Source organism: Chenopodium album, chromosome 21, assembly GCF_948465745.1.
Source record: "Chenopodium album chromosome 21, dcCheAlbu1.1, whole genome shotgun sequence".
In the NCBI taxonomy this organism is placed as follows: Eukaryota; Viridiplantae; Streptophyta; class Magnoliopsida; order Caryophyllales; family Amaranthaceae; genus Chenopodium; species Chenopodium album.
In genome coordinates this window covers 15,433,162-15,450,340 of record NC_137854.1, presented here as the reverse complement: position 1 = coordinate 15,450,340, position 17,179 = coordinate 15,433,162, and the positions used below count along the sequence as shown (strand labels likewise).

Here is a 17,179-nt window from a genome sequence, read left to right as displayed (position 1 = left end):
TATATTCTCTACATAATTAAGCCAATTTTAGATCTTTTATGTTGGTGTTTTAGGGTGATTCTGAAGGATTAGGAGTTTTGGACAAGGTACCTTGGTCCTAGGAACATTATGCTTTTTTAGAGAGCACCCTGAATTTTCCAGTTTAATTAGTCTTGCTGATCATTCCTGTCCGTAGTTCTAGTGATAACAAACTCAGCAACAATCTATTATGATAAACATGGTCGTAATAGTTATTTAGTTCTCGGTGGTAACTTGTCGTGTGAGCGATTTTATGCAGACATTACATACTAGCATTTCATGGAGAACTTGGCATTTGAACGAGATGGAATAGTCATGTTGTAGCTCACACTTTTCGATCCCTATGCTTATTGAGACAACAGCAGAAATTTGATTTTTTTTTTTTTTTTTTGACAGCAGTGAAAAAGGGCAATCAGGCCCCTGGAAAACCAATAACTAAGATACTAAAACAATGGAAGTTAGGAATCAGGTCCCTAACAGCAGAAATTTGATAAAACAGCAGAAATTTATACAAAGTAGGATGATAAGATTTGTTCTTATGGTGCTTCAATCACAAACCAAGAGGTTGATAATTAGGGGCAATTAATCGTAGGAAGACTATGACAGGCTCGAAAATATTTATGATTATCTAGTAATTTAGAAAAGTCAGAGCTAAATCTAAGTAGCTAGTGTGTAGCTCGTATGCTCTGTTGTACATAATCTTGGATGTTGTGACGTTGTGTTGTTAAGGAATTTGGGAATTGGCTATAAGAGGCCATGGAAGGGTATGTTATAAACAAATACTTGTACAATAACAATGGGGTCAAGGCCTTGTTAAAAAAAAAAAAAAAAAAAAGAAGGATAAAATAAAATAAAATAAAAGAAAAAAGGTCAAGGCTTGGTGTAGTTGGTGACACCTTGTGACCTCATCCTCCCAATAGCAAAAAAACCGCTAGGGTTGAAGTTTGGTCAAATCCTCCTTACCATTTTGGTACTTTTTCCGTTTTTTTATTGTATTTATTTTTTACACAATTCTCCATGCAATTTTGTAATTAATAATTAGAAAACATTATATCATCGGTGAAATCGTGAATACTACTACAAACCTGTTCATTGAAACACTCAATTCATTAATGTAAAAATTAGAAATATCTATTACCTTAGGTGTTTCTCTCTAGTTCAAATTGATTCATTTTCTCGATTACTTCCCAATTCTAAATGGGAAGAACAAAAACAATCTAAGGGTGTAATATAATTCATAGTGCAGGGGATTAAAATTTAAAAGTAAGTTATTATGGCATGGTTCATTATTATATTTAGTTCAATCGTATGTTATCTTGGTTGACTCAAGAAAAATAATTTATTAGTGTCAATTATGCAAGTTAGCGGGCTAGGAAATTATTAGTGCCATTGTGCACATTTAATAGGCAAGGAAAGAAGATTAACATTATGTTTGGATAGAGTCCATAGAGAGAAATGGAGGGAAAGGAAGAAAAGAGAAAGGGAAGAGTGCATCATTATTTATTTGGATACCTAATGCAAAAAGGGAAGGGGAAAGGAAGGGAAAGGAAAAAGAGGGAAGGGAAAGGTGAGGCAAATGAGAGGGTCACTGTAGACACCTAAATGTGTCTCCCCAAAAACCAAACCCAGGGATGAACAGTGATGAACATCTTTCATGTCAATGATTATCGAACGAATTGAAAGTGTGAAAAGTCTAGGGATGCGGTTGTTTTTAATAAAATACTCTTTCTATTTTTGAAAATGTGCTCTATTTATGAAAATAGCCGGTCCAATTTAGTTTATTCCATGATAAGTGTCCAATAATAGTGTAGTTGGATTGGGATTGCAAAGAGCCTTCCAACGATATATTATAAGCCCAATTCCGATGAATAATGAGGAAGTTATGACCAAAATACTAAGTTGGGCCCGAAATGAGTTTTATATACGGCCCAATGATCTAGTGGAGGGTCCATTAATTATTATTCCTAGAATCATTAGGATTGACTTTAATATTCTAGAATAATCTAGAGGGTTCTTTTTAATTCTAGTGGAATTAGGATTAATAATTATATTTTAAGAAAATAAAGAATTTTATTTGGAATAGTTTAAGTGTTTTAATGATAAATCTGATTTTAATAATGATGATAAAATACGGGGGTCTAATTACTTAATTGTATCAAGAAAAGGATTCCGTACAAACGTGTTTTATCTTTTAACCAACGCCAAACGCCGGCTATGGCGCGTTGCGACAAGGCTGTCGCGTTGCGTGATCTCTGTCATTCCGCGCTGAACCCTGTCGTTCGTGACAGGAGTTGTTTTACTCCAAATCGAATTCGATCTTTTTCTGATCGTCTCCGGACTATTTTCTCTAGGGTCAATATTCCTCGTTTTCAAAATCATCAACAAGCTTGATCAATAATCACCAATTCTCTGTCTTCTCTCTCTTAAGCATTAGCTTATTCTTTCTCCCTCTTGCTTTCTAAACCTTGTCTTTACAAACACATTTCCGCATTCACAAGTTCTAGACACACCTAGCCAAGTTCGAAGTTGCCTTCGCCCTCAACGTGAAAGGTTGATACTTTATGAGGGTTTGGTCTTAAAACCTTGTCTTTTCAAGCATGACCCTACGAAACAACAACAAATGGAGTGAATGAAGGAAAGCTTAAGCAAGCTCTCCAATGACTATAGATTCCAGGGTATTAGCTCACAAGGGGTCTTAGTGGATAAGGAACTTCTTCCGCAGAAGTTCAGTGCTAATGATCTATGATGTTGCTTTCGATCGTCTCTATGATCAAGGATTAATCAATCATATTGGCCGTACTGAAGATCCAACGCCAGAAAAGCGATCTTCGAGATTGAATCCTAACTCTTATTGCAAGTACCATCGAGGAAATGGTCATACCACGGATGAATGTTACAGATTTCAAAATCTCATTCAAGATCTCATAGAAGCAAACAAGATCCCATTGTCTTTAGCTAGCAAGAAGACCAGGAGATGATAAAGCAAAAGACACAAGGCGAGCTTCAACGACAAGATTTCGTGACATCTTCTTCTTTTTATTTTTTCTTTCCCCAATAAGTTTAGCATAGGCACCTTTTATTTTTCTTAGATTTTATTTTGTAGGATTTTTCTTTTTTTCCTTTTAATAAAATGAGCATTTCTTTCCTTACATATGATCACTCCATTACATTTAAAAAAAAAAAAAAAATCCATGCCTGTAGACACCCAAATGTGTCTCCCCAAAAACCAAATCCAATGATGAATACTTTTCACGTCACTGATTGTCGAACAAGGTGAATGTGTAAAAAGTCTAGTAATGCGGTTGTTTTCAATAAAATACCTTCTTTATGTTTTCGAATAATCTACTCTATTTATGAAAATAGCCAGTCTAATTTAGTTTGGTCCATGATAAGGGTCTTATAATAGTGTAGTTGGATGGGGCTTGAAAAGACCTGTCCAACAATATATTATAATAAGCCCAATTCCGATGAATAATAAGGAAGTTATGGCCAAAATACTAAATTGGGCTCAAATCGGATTTTACCTACGATCCAATGATCATGTGGAGGGTCCAAAGGTTTAATCCCATTCTTAAACCAATTAGGATTTTATTAGAAGCTTCTATAAGTTTCTAAAAGATCTTAATTATCCTTTTTGAAAAGATAAGATTAAAGATTTTGAAATTGAATAAAAACTTTCCTTTTTAATTCTATTTGAATTTAAAGATGTTCAAAGACAGTCAGATATTATTTTCGTGCCTCATAATTTTTATTCAAATATTATATGGTTGGATAGATCTTGAAATTACATTTCCAATGATATATTATAATATTAATTTCGAGCTATAACGAAAAAGATATGAAAGAAATACGAAACTCTATCCAAAACTGACACCCTTTCACTATTTCGGCCATATCTTTTATTATACAAAATATTTTAATGTGATTTTAATTGGATTGGAAATTAGACTTCAAGATCTTTCCAACTATATATTATATGACTTATTTGGAATTCTTGATCAAAAGATATAATAAAAACACAATCCGCAAAAAACTGTCTCAACGTGAAACGACATTTATGTCGCACCGCGTGATTTCTGTCGTTTCGGGATAGACTCTGCCGCTTTGCGATAAAACCAATTTTATTCCGATTCAAATTCTAACTCTTTTATGTCGTTTCCGGACTATTTTTTCTATAAATAGTGTCCTCAATCCTCGTTTTCAAATCATCAACAAGCTTGATCACCAACAATCATCTCTCGTATCTCTTCAAGCAAAGCTTATTCTCTCTCTATTCTTTTTCTAAGCCTAGCCATTTTCAAAATACATCATACCTCATTCACAAGTTTTAGACACACCTAACCAAATTCGAAGTTGCCTTCGCCCTCAACATGAAAGGTTGATAATTTTTGAGACTTTGGTCCCAAATCTTATTTCAATTCTTTGATTAGGTTTACTGTTTAATATTATCCTTGAAGTTACTAATGTGTGTATTGTTTTGATAGAAAGAGATACGAGGCATCAAAGTAAGTAATTCGATTATTTACTATTCTTTTGATATAGAAATCATGTTTATAATTATATATTAATTCCTAGAATCATGTTTAGGATATTAACTAATATTTCTAATATCATTTATGTTCCTAGTATCATGTTTAGGTTGCTTCCTCTTATTCTTTCTAATATCATGTTAAGGATAAAGCTTTGATTTTTAATGTTTAGTGACATGCTAGGATTTGTTATTAATTATGTTAGTATTTTGTCCCCGTCCCATGGTCATAATTAGTAGTTTTTTTTGGCTATTTAGAGCCACTTTTATTACTAATTGGTGTTTTCTAGTGTTTTTGTAGTTTTGGTTGGCTTTTGTAGGAAATTGCACTTCTGAAGCATTTTCCCGGGATTTTTGCATTGTGGAGCGACTACGAGCATTGGAGGAGCACGACCATCCTTCGTAGCCCAAGGCTGGTTAGAGTCATCGAACCGGTGATTAAGGGCTCGGTATTTGAAATTCCGAGGCATTAAACCGAGTATTCAAGACCCAAAGAGGAAATCCAGATTGGGCCGAAGAGTCGAAGCCCAATTGAAGTCCAAAGAGTGCCCAAGTGGCCTTGCCGGGCCAGGAGAGCATCCGCCCGAAGGCCCGCCCGACCGGGCGGGGTGGATATATTGAAGCAAGTGCTAGCGCCCGATCTCGCGCCTGGCCGGGCGCGAGAAGTGAAGACTTGAAGAAAAAGGCGGGCCCGGCCGGGCGGTGTGGCGCCCGACCGGCGCGAGTCCCTGATGATGTTTTTAGCGTCGTATTAGTTTGTTTTAGCTTAGGATTTCTTACTTAATATAAATACGATTTTGTTAAGCAAGTTTAGTACTTTTTTAGACTCTCCTTACTTTCTATTATCTCTCTACTTAGATTATTTTCTCTCTCTAGATTTCTCTCAACTTTACTCTTGTTCTTGACTCAACCTTGTAGTTCCGTTGATTTTGGTAATGATTTCTTCTTTATTAATTTCAGCAATTTTATTCTTTTATTCCTTTATGACTTGTTTAATTGCTTTGTTTAGATTTAATTATGTTTGAGTAGATTCCTTTCTAGGGTTTGTGGGAATCCAATAAATAATATGAAGGGGTAATTTATTATTGTTGATTGTCAATGCTTAATTAATTTCCTATTGATTGATTTAATGCTATGCAATTAGATTAGGCCTGGTTTAATTGTATGAGTTTAGCAATATTGATTCGAGATTTGAGAGATGAGAATTAATGTTTAGGCTTAGTTTCAATAGACAGTCTAATTTAAAAATGATTAGGTCGAGATTCGAGAGATGAGATTTAATACCGGTAAATTAACTCTGTGATTGTAATACGTAGCGAAAGCCCTTTATGATCTGATTAATTGATGCATTGATGATTGATTGTTATGTTTTACCCTGGAATATTGTTTATTGGTGAACCTATGCCCTAGGCCTTTTATTATTTGATTCCTCCTATTTTATTCTCCCTACTCATATTCTTTGTATTATAGTCATTTATTTACAACAAATTGTTACTTGATAATTTAGATTGCTCTTAATAAATTAGAAATAAATTGACTTGTTTCCCTGTGGTTCGACCCTACTTCCCTATCTATATTTAGTTTGTGGTTTTAGGAATTACTTTTGATTAGGTGATACGACTTTACCCTGTCATATCATGCCTAGGATCTTGCTAATATTATTATGCTTTATTGAATTATTGATGATGATTAGTTGTAGTCAATAATATTATGTTGCTTGATATATACTTCCTCTGTTTTTTTATACTTGCAACATTTCTCTTTTCACGCTTGCCGATGCATTATTTCAATAGTTTATATCTTTAATTAGCAATATGTAAAAATTATAAATGTTAGATATTACAATAGTATAAATCGAGACGAATTGAATCTAACAAGATCTCACATGACTATATTTTTTCTTAGCTATAAATCATCAAAGCTAGTCAAAGTGAAATACGTAAATAGCGTAAAAGTCAAACTATTGCAAGTATAAAAAAACGGAGGAAGTATTATATTATTGTTATTGCTTGATCACGCATTTTATGCAGGTTTAAAGGAAATTTGTATTTGAAATCACGCTTAATAAGATAATTAATAATTTTGGATATAGGCTAATATGATTTTAATTCAAGTGATCGCCAATATATAATAGTTTTATTTGTGCCTTAATAATCAACCAACATAGATTAAACAGGTTTAGGGATAACCTAATGATTACATGTTAGTCAGAAAGCGCACATGAATATGAAAAGAATAAAGTAGAGGTCTATTGTAGGGCGGGTTCAATCTCTTTTAGGTTGGATTCGTACATTCATCCCCGAATATCCTGTCATGGTTCCAGACCACTATGGAGTTAGCGATCTCTAAGATTGTGAAGGGGTGTAACCTTCACCCTGTGAACGGTTTACAAGTTCCTAAAACTTGTTGGCGACTCTTTTACTTTAGTTTTCTTCCCTTTGGACACCATCATGCTTAACTGTATGATCACAGTGGGATTCAAGTTTGGGATGCTTGAAATATTCCCTACAAACACCTTCTATTTTCCTTCCAAATCTCTCCAACAATAAAATGGAGGGATTTGGTTTGTTAAAAAAAAGGGGAGGAAAAATGGATCCTTCCAAATCCAATTCCCACTCCCTTTCTCCTTGCATTAGATATCCAAACAAAAGGATGATGCATCCTTTTTCTCTTCTCTTCTTTTCCCTCCATTTCTCTCTATCCGAACATAGTGTTAAATCCAATCAATTGAAACCAAATTTAAAGGTCATTGATAGGATGCACTAATTAATTTGTAGTTTTATTGTAGTTGACAACAAAAACATGAAAACAATATATGGAAAAGGTCATGAATAACCAAATTTCCAAAAAAAATTGACATACGCTTGGAGGTGCTAATTGAGCGAGTGGATCACCGAGTAAAGCGTTGCTTGACTCGTGCTCGTTAAGTTTCGAGTCGATCACGAGCTGCTCGTTTAAAGGTTTAGGTCTTTTGAATTTCAAACATTTGTTAACTACATTTTTACTCTTTATATTCTTCCTACTAAAGTTGCATTAATTTAAAATTTAGGGAAATTCTCTTTGGAAACACTATATTTTTTTTTAATTTTCTCAGTGGTAAACAAAGAAAATTCTAATTATCATTGGTAAAATGATAACACTATAATTTTGTATTAATTCATTTATAACATCAAAGATTAATTTTTATTAAAATTTTAACTATAGTTAGAGGTTTTTGGTTAATTATTTAATAAATGATCATAATTTCTTTTTTTTAGAAAAATAAAAACCCCAACACCTCCCCACCCAGCCAACAACCCAACCTCCCCTTGGCGGTGCCCAGCCTCCACCACCTACCAACGACGCCAACTTCTCCTATCCTCGCCGGCAACCGATGCCCCACCCTGATGCCCCAACGCTCTATATCAAAAAACACTTAATGGCCCACCCATTTCTCTCCTCAAATCTGCCGCCAGCAAAACACCCAAATTTGATGCAACTCGCCGGTAAGTCAGCCTTGCGAAGTTTCCTGATTTAATCGCCCGCCATTGTTACAGAAATTCGAGGTCGCCATAACCTAATCGTAAATTAAAGCTTCAATCGACGAACTTAGGATTTTTTCGGCATGAACTACTTTGGATCAATTCAACTCTTTAACAAGATTTCTACAAGAATTGGTAAAACCTTATCAGTTTCTTCGCGTTCAACTTTCGACCGATTCGATTACTTCAAGAGGTTTCACGAGCTTGATGTGAATCGGGGTGATGGAGGTGTTTGATTCTTGTTCAATTGATTGTGTAGAAGCATGGGAGGGGTGGAGACTTGAGAATCGAGGTGGAGGAAGGAGGGAGTTAGATCACCTCTGGCTGCCGATGCACGGTTTGGAGGATGGTCGTCGATACGGGGCTGTCATCGGTAGGGGAGAGGGAGGGGGCTGCCGTAGGATTTGGGTTAGTTGGTGCATTTTTTTCAAAAAAAAATATTTTAAAAATAATTTAAATTAATTACTAAAAATTAAAAAACTAATCATGGTTAAAGAATTTAACTAGAGTTAGACTCACTCCCTCCTACTCCAAAATTACCTAGAAGCAAGGCTCGATGGACTGCCCCTCAAGATGGAGTGATTAAGTTAAATGCTGATGCATGTTTATCGGGGGAAGGATAGGTGGGGTTGAGAGTGGTTGCAAGAAACCATGTTGGGGAGGTGCTCTTCTCGGCCACTTGCAGAGTTAGAGCTCAGTGGCCAGTTGAAATAACCGAGGGGAGGACTCACCTCTTAGCAGTGAAACTAGAAATGAGATATGGGTATGAGAAGGTAATCCTCTAGTCGGATTGTCAAGTGCTTGTTAATCGCCTCTCTAAAGCTACAGTTTACTTCTCGGAGTTTGATATTGTTCTTAAAGATATTCTGTCTTTAAATAGTAATTTTTCTTCTTCTGTTTGGTCTCATGTTATAAGGGATGACAATTGTGTAGCTCATCACCTGGCTAGATTAATTCCTTTTGGAGTTGAACAAGTTTGGGTAATTATCCTATGGAGCTTTCTCCTTATGTACTATCGAACTCATTGTCCCTTGATTATTGAATGATCAAGCTCGACGTTTCCTCAAAAAAAAAAAAAAAAAAAAAAACCTAGAGTTAGACTCATAATTGCATATAATCATCATTAATGTCACCATTGAATTAGTATAACAAATTAGAGTTTACCACTGATAATTAGAGTTTTCTATGTTTACCACTGAGAAAATTAAAAATTATGGTGTTACCAAAGACAATTTCCCTTAAATTTATTAATTGAAAAGGTAAAATTTTGTCTTTAAAGATAGAAGAATAGGAAATTTCTTGTACACATATGGAGTCTTGAGTTGATTCGAGTAAGCAAGAGCCAACTCGAGTGATTTTTGACCGAGTCAAGTTCGAGCTGCTTGCAAGTTGCTCTGCTCAATTAGCACCCCTTATACGCCTAAATGTGGTAAAATGCTTTTCAACTCCAAAATCAAAGCTAATCTTTATTCCTTTAGCTCTTCCTTACCGAAATTGGAATTCTATCATCACCTTCGATCTTCATATTGCTATTGTTTAAGTCCAAGAGCAATGCTTTTTTTAGATCAACACAAATGAAGAAAATTTGGGGGCAATGCAACTAAACGAAAAAAGTATTGCAATTATTGTAAAATATCCATCTTAATTAGGATATTATTGCAAGTATTAAAAATGGAGGAATGAGGTATCAATTATTACTAAAAACAGGATATAGCTATACATACATCATTAATAGACACACGTGAATTTCTTATGAAAAATTTTCATACTTAATATTTTATGACATCATCCTTTTTGCTTCGTATTCTCTACTTTTTTTCTACCCAAGTTCCAAAACTAAATTATTACTTTTTTCTGTTGGTGTAATAAGATTGTGACTATAAATACACAACTTTTGAATAAAATAACCAAGTTTAGGCTAAATAAATTCTTATATGTTGATACCTACATGGTGTGGCCACTTCACATATAATGTAATTAATTAAATAGTAGGAGTCATGGTTATGAGCATATGAGATTACTTTCAGAACATATGGTGTTTTTAGTTTTTTTTTATTTATTTTTTATTTTTTTTAAGTCCATTGGGAAGGCTACATCACTGAATATGGTCCCACTCGGCAATATATGTGTAAAACAATGAAACCGCACTGTGCTGGATATTTGCCTCCGAAGATCAAGTTAGTAATCAGAAACGAAGTGTTAGAAAGAGAAAGTAGAGAAAAGGGAGAGATAAAGTTTAAGTACTGAAAGTTCACAGATCAAGTTAGTATTTCTAGTTCTTGGGTATTGTAGACACCCATTTGTGTCTCCTCAAAACCAAACCCAGTGATGAATGCCTTTCACGTCGAACCATAATCGAATAAGGTGAAAGTGTGAAAAGTCTAGTGATGCGGTAGTTTTTTATTAAAAATCTTTCTTTCTGTTTTCGAAAACCCACCTATTTTATTAAAACGTCCAACCTAGTTTAGTTTGGTCCATGATAAGGGTCCAATAATGGTGTAGTTGGATGGGGCTTGAAAAGACCTTTCCAACGATATATTATAAGCCCAATTCCGATGAATAATGAGGAAGTTATGGCCAAAATACTAAACTGGGCACAAACCGAATTTTACCTACGACCCAATGATCATGAGGAGGGACCAAAAGTTTAATCCTATTCCTAAACTAATTAGGATTGATTAGAATCTTCTATAAGTTTCTAAAATATCTTAATTATCCTTTTTTGAAAAGATAAGATCATAGAGTTTGAATTTGAATAAACTTTCCTTTTTTAAAACTTTCCTAATTCTATTTGAATTTAAAGATGTTTAAAGATAGTCACATATTATTTTCTTGCCTCATATTTTTTATCCAAATTTTATATGGTTGGATAGATCTTGAAATTATCTTTCCAATGATATATTATAATATTAATTTCGAGCTATAACGAAAAAGATATGAAAGGAATACGAAACTCTATCCAAAACTGACACCCTTTCACTATTTCGGCCATATCTTTTTATCTACAAAATATTTTAATCTGATTCTAATTTCATTGGAAAGTAGACTTCAAGAGCTTTCCAACGACATATTATATGACTTATTTGGACTTTTAGATCAAAAGATATGATAAAAACAAAATCCGCAAAAACTGTCTCTGTCGCCAAACGACAAGATGAATTTCTGGCGACAAGGTCGGTTTGCTAGCGACAGAGTGGAGTTTTATTCCTTATCAAATTCTATGATTTTCCGGACTGTTTTCTTATAAATAGGGTCCTCGACCTCTGTTTTCAATCAATCAACTCTCATCAAGAATTACCTAATTCTCTCTATTCTCTCAAGAATTACTTGATTCTTTCTCTCTCTCTCTTTCTAAACCAACCTTTTTATTAAACACAATATTCCGCATTCACAAGACTTAGAATCACCTAGCCAAGTTCGAAGTTGCCTTCGCCCTAGACGTGAAAGGTTTAATATTTTCTGAGGGTTTGGTCCCAAATCCAGTCTAAACTTTTTAACTCTTTCTATTATTTAATTTAATTCTTTGATTTATTATTTTCATTGAAGTTTACTAACTTGTGTATTTTGTTATTAGAATGAAGTACGAGGCTTCAAAGTATGTAATCTTATTACTCTCTTTCAATGTAGAAAGCATGTTTATTAATGTTTAATTCCTAGTATCATGTTAGGATGTTTTTAATGCTTTCTAGTATCATGTTTAGGATGCTCTTTATTATTTCTAATATCATGTTATCATGTTAGTACCATGTTAGGTTTAAAGCTTTGATCTTTATTGCTTAGTGACATGCTAGGAATTGTTATTAATCTTGTTAGTATCATGCCTAGGATCTTGTTATTATATTTAAGCTTTATTATTAACATGATGATTATTATTGTCATTATATTTATGATTATGGTTTATGTTGCTTGATATTTTATTGTTATTGCTTGATCACACCTTTTATGCATGTTAAAGGGAATTTGTATTTGAAATCACGCTTAATAAGATGATTAATAATTTGGTTTAGGCTAATGTGATTTTAACTCAAGTGATCGCCAATAATAGATTTATTTGTGCATTAATATTCAACCAACATAGATAAACAGGTTAGGTTTAATATAATGTTTGTATGTTATTCGAAAAGCGCACATGAATACGAGCAGAACAAAGTAGAGGCCTATTTTATAGGGCGGGTCCTTTCTTTTGTAGATTGGATTCGTACCCTCATCCCCGAACCCTGTTTGGTTCAAGACCTTATGGATTTGATGGTCCTTTTGGATTGTCTTTTGGGTTTATAAGTTCCTAAAACTTGTTGACGACTCTTTTGCTCTCTTTTCTTTCCCTTTGGAACGCCACCATACTTTAGTGTATGATCACAGTGGGGTTCAAGTTTAGGATCATAGTGCTTGAAATATTCCCTACAGGTATGCGTGTCCCCCAATTTTTATGACCTAAAAAAGATGTGATGTGATTGGCTTCCCTATAAGTATTTGCCACGTGTTTAGGGTAGTCGCTTTCCGAGATTTCTTGGGATTTGGGCCTTTGAAGCCCTTTCCTCTCAATAACTTCAACAAAATCATTTTGGTACCATGTGTCACGTTTCGATTGGCTAAAAAGATGTTGAGCTGTATGACACATGTCACTGTTCAATCGGTCTACGTGGTTGGGTAATTTTACCCTAAACAAACAATGTTACATATATTTTAATCAGTTGACATAATTCGCATATATATATGGACTACGAAGTAATAAATTTGGGTTACTTTTACGGACAAAACTTTTTTGAGTTAATGAGGTTAACCAAACAAATAATTATCCGTAAGGATTACCCTTTTAAACCAATATGGCCACACACACAAGACGAGTCACAAATTTCAAGGTAAATAAAAGAAAAAATTGCAAATTACAGCCATTTAAAGTAAGTATTTTGCAAATTGTAGTCATTTTAAAAAAAATTGCAAATTACAGACCAAAAGTTGTTATAAATTGCAACCTAATTCAATTTTTTCATCGGTTTACGTGTTGAAAAATATTCGTCTAAGGTTTTATGAGCTATTTTAGACTTCAAGGGTCCAAATTGAGCACATAATTTACAAAAAAATAACGTAAGTGCCTTGTTTTGCGTAACAAAAAATATAACGATTTGTGGGCAACTATTTTTTTCCTGTATATACGAGGCACTTACATTAATTTTTTGTAATTTCGAGCTCAATTTGGATCCTTAAGAATTAAATAGCCGCTAAAACCTCGACCGAATATTTTTCGACATGAAAACCGTTGAAAAATTGTATTGAGTTGCACTTTATAACAACTTTTGGACCGCAATTTGCAATTTTTTTAAAGTGCCTGCAATTAACAAAATACAAGGTTGTTTGTTTTTTTTTTTTTTTGAAGGAACAAAATACAAATTATAAATGACTGTAATTTACAAATTTCCAAAAAAAAAAGTTACACTCTAACAAAACACAAAAATAAAAAAAATAAGAAAAATCGGATCTCTCAATCAAAAAATTCAAAAATATTCACCACCACCAAAATCTTGGCACGTAGTAGAAATGAATTAGTAAAACAATAAACAATCTCACACCAACAAAGAGAAAACTCCTCCTTTTCTCAAAAACGACACCGTTTACCTCAACACCATCAAAACTTGTCCATTCCACATTTCCACCCTATATAGACCACACACTCAGTCACCTTCACAAACCCTAGTCCCAATTTTCCCCATTTTCTCTCTCCTCTTTCTCTCTCCTCCTCTCTAATGGCGTCGAGAAGGCTCATACACTCTTTCGCTCGCAACCTCCGCCGATCCTCCCGCCCTTCTCTCTCCTCCCCCAAACCCTCCGCCGCTCACCGCGCTTCCTCCCGCGGCTACCTCCTCAACCGCGTCGCCGATTACGCCTCTTCCTCCGCTGCTGCTGCGCAGCCCTCTACCCCAGCTAAATCCGGTGGTGCCGGCGCCGGAAAGATCACCGATGAGTTTACCGGTAAAGGGTCTATTGGAAAGGTATGTCAGGTGATCGGTGCTGTTGTTGATGTTAGGTTTGAGGAGGGTTTGCCCCCGATCTTGACTGCTCTTGAGGTTCAAGATAATCAGACTCGATTGGTGCTTGAGGTTGCTCAGCATTTGGGTGAGAGTATGGTTAGGACTATTGCTATGGATGGTACTGAAGGTCTTGTTCGTGGTCAACCCGTTTTGAATACTGGATCTCCCATTACTGTAAGATCTCTTTTTTTTTTGTTTGGTCAAAGTTTTTGTTTTGGGATTGCTGATTTGGAAATGTGGGATGTTTTGTTTTTGAATTAATTTGGGATTTTTTAGGGTTTTGTTGATTTGCATTTTGGATTTTAGATCTGGGTTTGGATCGTTGGATCTGGATTTGTTGTGGTGTTTGATTTATTAGAGATTGTTCATTTGATTGTTGTGAATAGTTAGATTATTGATTTAGTTACTCTGTACTAAAGATTGCTCATTTGATTGTTGTGAATGATTACACATTTGAACTATTGCTTTTGTTTCGGGCTTTATTGATGAGATGGGTTATATGTTATACATTTGTCAATTGCGTAATGTGTATGCGATCTCTGAATGTTGACCAAAGCTAGTTTGTATTGAAAGGGAAAACCTTTGTATTTGTTATGTGGATTGAGGCGTGTTGTTGTATGGTGTTAAACAAGTGTTTCTTAGGGTTATTTGCTTTTCAAATATGAAGTCTTTTTCTCGTGCCGCCTCAAGTTATTCAATTGTTTGGGTTCGACAAGTCTTGTATTGGTCTTGTTATTTTCAGTTAAAATTGTTCTCATCATGAAAAATGTATTTTATATTTGTAGATTCCCGTTGGAAGAGCTACCCTTGGTCGTATTATGAATGTTATTGGAGAACCAATTGATCACAGGGGCGAGCTGAGTAAGTAGCTGACTACTTGTCTTAATGAATTTGATTAGAGTCTTAGGTTTTGGTGTTACTATGCTGACATTTATGGTGACATTGGCAGCAACCGATCACTATCTCCCCATTCACAGAGAAGCACCTGCCTTTGTTGAACAAGCAACTGAGCAGCAGATTCTTGTTACTGGAATTAAGGTGCATTTAACACTATAACTCCCATCTCCTGTTTTGAGCTGTTGTGACATTATGGTGTTTTGTATGAGAGACTTGAATATATCGCTTTGCCTGATTTTTGCCTTTTTAAGGTCGTTGATCTTCTAGCTCCATACCAAAGGGGAGGAAAGATTGGACTGTTTGGAGGTGCTGGTGTCGGGAAAACTGTGCTTATTATGGAACTTATCAACAATGTTGCCAAAGCTCATGGTATGTTCGCAATGGCACCTTTGCTCCATTAAATTTAATAGCTTTGTTTCAGTAGGTTTATGATGTTGGTTGTCATGATCAGGTGGTTTCTCCGTGTTTGCTGGAGTTGGTGAGCGTACTCGTGAGGGTAACGACTTGTACAGAGAAATGATTGAGAGTGGTGTCATTAAGCTAGGTGAAAAGCAGGTCTGTCACGTGTTTGCATTGTAACAGATGTTTCATTTATTTGTCTATTTTACATTGGCTCATCCTTTGCCTTATCTTTCCGTTGTAGGCTGACAGCAAATGTGCCCTTGTCTACGGTCAAATGAATGAGCCCCCAGGTGCTCGTGCCCGTGTTGGTCTTACTGGACTAACTGTTGCAGAGCATTTCCGTGATGCTGAGGGACAAGATGTGCTACTCTTTATTGACAACATTTTCCGTTTCACCCAAGTATGAATTCATGTTAAATAACTTTTTTCTTTACCCGTTATTATAAATGTGTTGTTGGATGGTTCTCTTAATTTATGAAAATGCTTTTTTGGTTGATTTCAGGCTAACTCAGAGGTGTCTGCTTTACTTGGACGTATTCCCTCTGCTGTCGGTTACCAACCTACCTTGGCTACCGATCTTGGAGGTCTTCAGGAACGTATTACAACTACCAAGAAGGGTTCTATTACTTCTGTCCAGGCTATCTATGTGCCTGCTGACGATTTGACAGATCCTGCTCCTGCTACAACTTTTGCTCACTTGGATGCCACAACTGTGTTGTCCCGACAGGTAACTTGAGGGATGACCAAATGTGCTTTTATGCAAGTGCATCTAGTTTATCTTCTAACTTCTCACTTTTTGACCAGATCTCTGAGCTTGGTATCTACCCTGCTGTGGACCCTCTTGATTCTACATCCCGTATGCTTTCACCTCACATTTTGGGAGAAGAGCATTACAACACAGCTCGTGGTGTACAGAAGGTTCTTCAGAACTACAAGAATCTTCAGGATATCATTGCCATTTTGGGTATGGATGAGCTAAGTGAAGATGATAAATTGACTGTCGCTCGTGCCCGTAAGATCCAGAGATTCTTGAGTCAGCCCTTCCATGTTGCTGAAGTCTTCACGGGTGCACCTGGAAAGTACGTTGAGTTGAAGGAGAGCATCCAGAGTTTCCAGGTAATTGATTTTTCTCATGCTGGTCAAATATGTAAATTTATCAGTTTACTGCTGCTCTAGTGTAGTTTTGCTTTGGTTGATTGATTATAGACAGGTTGCACTTGTTCCTTTTATTGATATGTGATCATGCAATCTTTTATTTGCTCGATTTCTTATATTGATTTCAGTTGGTCTAATGGTTGTGGCATAATATATGCAGGGTGTCTTGGATGGTAAATATGATGATCTTTCTGAGCAATCTTTCTACATGGTTGGAGGAATTGAGGAGGTCATTGCCAAGGCTGAGAAGATTGCCAAGGAATCTGCAGCTTAAGGGAATCTGAGATAATTTGTTTTTTTGACTTTTTCCTTTGGCTCTTTGCCTTGATAATTGCGAAAATAATTTTTAGTTGACATTGGCTTTACCAGCTCCCGAAGTTGAGAAGGATTTTTTTGGGAAGCCAAACATATGAACAAGGGTTTTTCCATTTTGTCTTATTTATCTTTGTTGCACAAGTGTGATGACGACGCTCCATTTTAACGGAGCAGAGAGGGTTAGCCTGCTAGTACAATCCCAATCCCCTCAGCTCCCTGTCATTGAATAACGGGAGCAGGAGACAACATATGGACACAATGTATATTTTTGTTCTTTTTTGTTTAGTCCAGATTTAAATGGTCTAATTACATTTTCA

At 35.4% G+C, this 17,179-nt stretch overlaps 1 protein-coding gene across 1 annotated transcript; it reads left to right on the top strand.

Moving 5' to 3' along the window:
- Positions 1-13,740: 13,740 nt before the first annotated feature.
- LOC145602989 (ATP synthase subunit beta, mitochondrial) lies at positions 13,741-17,179 on the top strand. Its single transcript, XM_081659124.1, has 9 exons — positions 13,741-14,267; positions 14,879-14,954; positions 15,043-15,131; positions 15,242-15,359; positions 15,442-15,545; positions 15,634-15,792; positions 15,895-16,119; positions 16,197-16,508; positions 16,708-17,179. Exons 1-9 carry the CDS (start codon positions 13,809-13,811, stop codon positions 16,819-16,821), a joined length of 1,656 nt encoding a protein of 551 aa, XP_081515250.1. The 5' UTR covers positions 13,741-13,808; the 3' UTR covers positions 16,822-17,179.

Bases quoted from the DNA above. Each gene is read 5' to 3' on its own strand.
- LOC145602989 (XM_081659124.1), top strand. From the start codon at position 13,809: ATGGCGTCGAGAAGGCTCATACACTCTTTCGCTCGCAACCTCCGCCGA. The intron at 14,268-14,878 runs GTAAGATCTCTT...TTATATTTGTAG, and splicing joins ATACTGGATCTCCCATTACT to ATTCCCGTTGGAAGAGCTAC. The intron at 16,509-16,707 runs GTAATTGATTTT...TAATATATGCAG, and splicing joins AGAGCATCCAGAGTTTCCAG to GGTGTCTTGGATGGTAAATA.